The sequence below is a fragment of the Branchiostoma floridae genome, chromosome 8, assembly GCF_000003815.2.
Source record: "Branchiostoma floridae strain S238N-H82 chromosome 8, Bfl_VNyyK, whole genome shotgun sequence".
Lineage (NCBI taxonomy): Eukaryota > Metazoa > Chordata > Leptocardii > Amphioxiformes > Branchiostomatidae > Branchiostoma > Branchiostoma floridae.
In genome coordinates this window covers 24752376-24753684 of record NC_049986.1, presented here as the reverse complement: position 1 = coordinate 24753684, position 1309 = coordinate 24752376, and the positions used below count along the sequence as shown (strand labels likewise).

The 1309-nt window shown below is 43.9% G+C and overlaps 1 protein-coding gene across 1 annotated transcript in view; it reads left to right on the top strand.

Annotated features, from left to right (window-relative positions):
- Positions 1-42: 42 nt before the first annotated feature.
- Positions 43-1309, top strand: part of LOC118421730 (E3 ubiquitin-protein ligase CCNB1IP1-like) — a 27876-nt gene continuing 26609 nt past the window's right edge. Inside the window, exons 1-2 of the mRNA XM_035829229.1 lie at positions 43-75; positions 944-1058. Of these exons, the coding sequence (XP_035685122.1) occupies positions 55-75; positions 944-1058 (136 nt within the window). The 5' untranslated portion in view covers positions 43-54. The remainder of the gene's footprint in view (positions 76-943; positions 1059-1309) is intronic.

The window sequence follows — 1309 nt, the reverse complement described above, 5'->3', positions numbered from 1 at the left end:
CACACAAGAACAGCCTGTACAGTATGGGTTTGGTAAGAGATCTGTTCTCGAGCCATGTCCTTCTGGACTTACCAGTTTAGTAATCTTCATACACACCAGGGTCTGTACAGTCACAATATCATCATCACACAAGAACAGTGACTGTACAGTAAGAGTCGTGTTAGAGATCTACTTTCAAGCCAATTATCCTCCTGGACTTAACAGGTTAGTATTACACATTTGAGGTACAGGGTCAGAAGGTATCAAACATATAGAAAACAACTTACAAGCGTTGAGGTCTGGTGTTATGTCCCTCTGGACTTATGAGGTCAATGAGGACTTATGACATTTATTCTGGCACAGCAATAAATGGGTTCTGGGGCATCTGGTCATATTATATCAAGCAGCCCCATCTAGCGATCCCTCAACAAACTGCAACTTACACCTGTGCAGACTGCAGAGACTTGTGTCCTGCTCTGTTTATGACATGTCATGCATGATGTTGGCTCATGATGTTACAGGTACTTTCATTTTTGGTTCATTTTCATCATGTTCAGACGAGACCTTTGTTACCCGTTTCTATGTTTCATTTGTATTTATGTTCCGAAGTGTAATGTCTATTTATTTTCTTTGTAACATGCTTTTATTTCCATGTATGTAAATACTGGGCCCTATTGAAAACCAGTTTCTCTAAACTGAATAGGCTACCGAGGCGTTTGAAAATTAACAAACAAACAAACAAACCTGATAAGACATACCCTGGGACATGCACAGCAGGTATTTACTGGTAAAGAAATGAGAAGATGTTTCAGAAGATGTGAGTGAAAGTGTTGGTTCCCCCCCTGCAGTCTCACCAGGAGCGCACGTACCAGGAGTACATGTGTAACTGTTGTTCCCCCCCTGCAGTCTCACCAGGAGCGCACGTACCAGGAGTACATGTGTAACTGTTGTTCCTCCCCTGCAGTCACACCAGGAGCGCACGTACCAGGAGTACATGTGCAACAAGGCAAAGGAGAGGAGTGTTCAGCTGGAGAAGTACTACGAACAGGTGCTGACCACAACACAGGCAGAGCTGAGCTGTATCCTTCTGTCTCTGTAGACTGTAACACTAGCTCATTACTTTATCTGTGGGGTATTATCTACATCGGAGTGTTCAGCTGGAGAAGTACTACGAACAGGTGCTGACCACAACACAAGCCGAGCTGAGCTGTATCCTTCTGGCACTGATGTAGCATGTTACACTAGTTCACCTTTATGAGGGTCTGCATGGGGGATCCCGACAACGATTTACGCTAAATTCAGAAGAACCCCCTACGTATTACTCTAAATC